The 2,192-nt window shown below is 27.4% G+C and overlaps 1 protein-coding gene across 1 annotated transcript; it reads left to right on the forward strand.

Moving 5' to 3' along the window:
- The first annotated feature begins 849 nt into the window (after positions 1-849).
- On the forward strand, positions 850-1,507 carry LOC112468982. The gene has a single exon (XM_025038420.1). It carries the CDS (start codon positions 869-871, stop codon positions 1,433-1,435), a length of 567 nt encoding a protein of 188 aa, XP_024894188.1. The 5' UTR covers positions 850-868; the 3' UTR covers positions 1,436-1,507.
- The last annotated feature ends 685 nt before the right edge of the window (positions 1,508-2,192 follow it).

Below are 2,192 nucleotides of genomic sequence, written 5' to 3' on the forward strand. Positions count from 1 at the left end.
AGCCTTATTAATTAATTTATGATATAAATTATGCTTCTTTATTGTAAATTTAAAAAAATATTAAATTAATTTTAAGTTATATGTAAAAGATATTAGATGTAAAGAATATTTTTGTTTACAGTATCTGTTTTAAAATTGAAGTAGCATGACAGTATTGACATTATTTAACCAATTCTTTGCAATTATTTTTGCCCATACCAAAGATAATTTTTTTTTCAGAATAAATGTTAATGATTTGGATTTAGTATCTTGTACTGATACTAAATGCTTGTGGGAAATGCCACATGCAAAATCTATAGAAAAATATATGCCAAGCCCATTATGTGAACACGAATGTTTAAATAAAAAATTTAAGAAAGAATACATTGCTACGTTAACGGAAGAACAAAGAAAAGAAATAAATAAGCTTCTTATTACTAACAACCAGAACTCAGCTTTATACAAGCATATGTATGGATAATTTTGATCAAATCTTTTTTAAAGTAACTTTTAATCAATCAAATTAAAACAAATTTATCCAAGTGAATTATTACTTAAAGAATCAATTAATAAGTATTGATTTTTTTGCTTCTAAAACTTTGATATTGTGAACAGAATTTTTACAATTAATTTTTAAATATTATATACAATTGTTAATATTATTTACAATTGATTCTTATACACTTTATTACATTTTTACAAATGATTTGTACATAAAATTTCAAGATTTTTAAAATTTATTGTTATATACAATTATTATGTACTATTTTTTAATGATTTTATTAGATCTGGAAGACATAAACCTACAATCTCAGAAGAGAATAATAATAATTTAGAATTAAATAATAGTGAACTAGAAGCTATCTTAAGTGTTCAACCGTCAAATTCAATGTTGAATTTGTCAAAAATTTCTCCAAATCAACCAGAAAAAGAGTGTTGTGCAAGATTGTTAAATTCATTAAAAGTAAACACTAAGTCAGTTTGTGAAAAAACTTTTAAAAGTAAAGTATTATGGAAAAAGGAAAGACAGTTTCGAGTAACAGGTTCAAGATGTTATGCCCTCTACACGTATACAAAAAATAAGACAGCAAATTGGGAGCAAAAATCACAGCAATATTTTTATCCAAAGGCGTTTAAAAAAACAGCGGCCATGAAGCACGGCATTAAATATGAATCATCAGCAAGAACTGCCTATGAAGATTACACTGGCGTTAAAGTTAAAGAAATAGGCCTAGTTGTACCAGAAATAAATCCTTGGCTAGGATATAGTCCAGACGGTGTGACTTTAGATGAGAATGGAAAACCTAACAAATTAATCGAAATTAAGTGTCCATTCGCTGGCAAAACGAAAACTATATCAAATGTGGTTCAATCTCTTAATTATTTAAATAAAAATTTAACATTAAAAAAAAAAGCAACTATTTTGCACAGATTCAGCTTAGAATGGCAATCTTGAATGTAGAAATAACCGACTTTATTATATATGCATCTATCGACAATAGTTTTCGTATTCTAACAGTTGAATTTGATCACGAATTTACAAATAATATGTTAACATCTTTAAAAAATGTTTACTACAATGTAATGTTGCATCACGTTTGTATTAAGGAGGGTTCTGCGGAATAAATTGATTGATTAAAATAAAATAAACTTTTTTTTAAATACAAAAACCAATAATTTATTTTTACAAATAGTAAAAAGTCTTATTAAAAAAAATTAAGAGTGAAATTTATCATCCTTGAAAATGGGACTACTTAAATTTACTACTGCACATAGAATAGTTATGATCTTCTCGCTCTTTGGTACAAGGCATGAAGACATTTTACTGCCCAGTATTTCAAATACTTTTAGTCTTTGGTTGAGTCTTTCAACATGCACTCTTGCACTTGCAATATCTGCATTCTCTACAGCGTCATTTTCAGAAAATTGAACCTTATCTTTAAGGAATGACGGTCTAATTAGTTTCACATCATAATCACAACACAATTCATCTATCAGAAAACCTTTGTCTACCATAACCGACACACCTTTCTCTAGTCGTTGCAACAAAAGACTCTGTTCAAATATTGCTTTATCCGATGCTCTACCTCCGTAAGCTTTACTGACAAAAGATATTATACCACCTGGTGTTACTCCAGTCATAAATTTTATAGTATATCTCCCTTTGTAAGTCGAGTAAGTTGTTATTTGACAACATAAGTTTTTTGGCCTTT

Source organism: Temnothorax curvispinosus, unplaced genomic scaffold (genome assembly GCF_003070985.1).
Source record: "Temnothorax curvispinosus isolate PA1 unplaced genomic scaffold, ASM307098v1 QBEX01002350.1, whole genome shotgun sequence".
NCBI classification, from domain to species: domain Eukaryota; kingdom Metazoa; phylum Arthropoda; class Insecta; order Hymenoptera; family Formicidae; genus Temnothorax; species Temnothorax curvispinosus.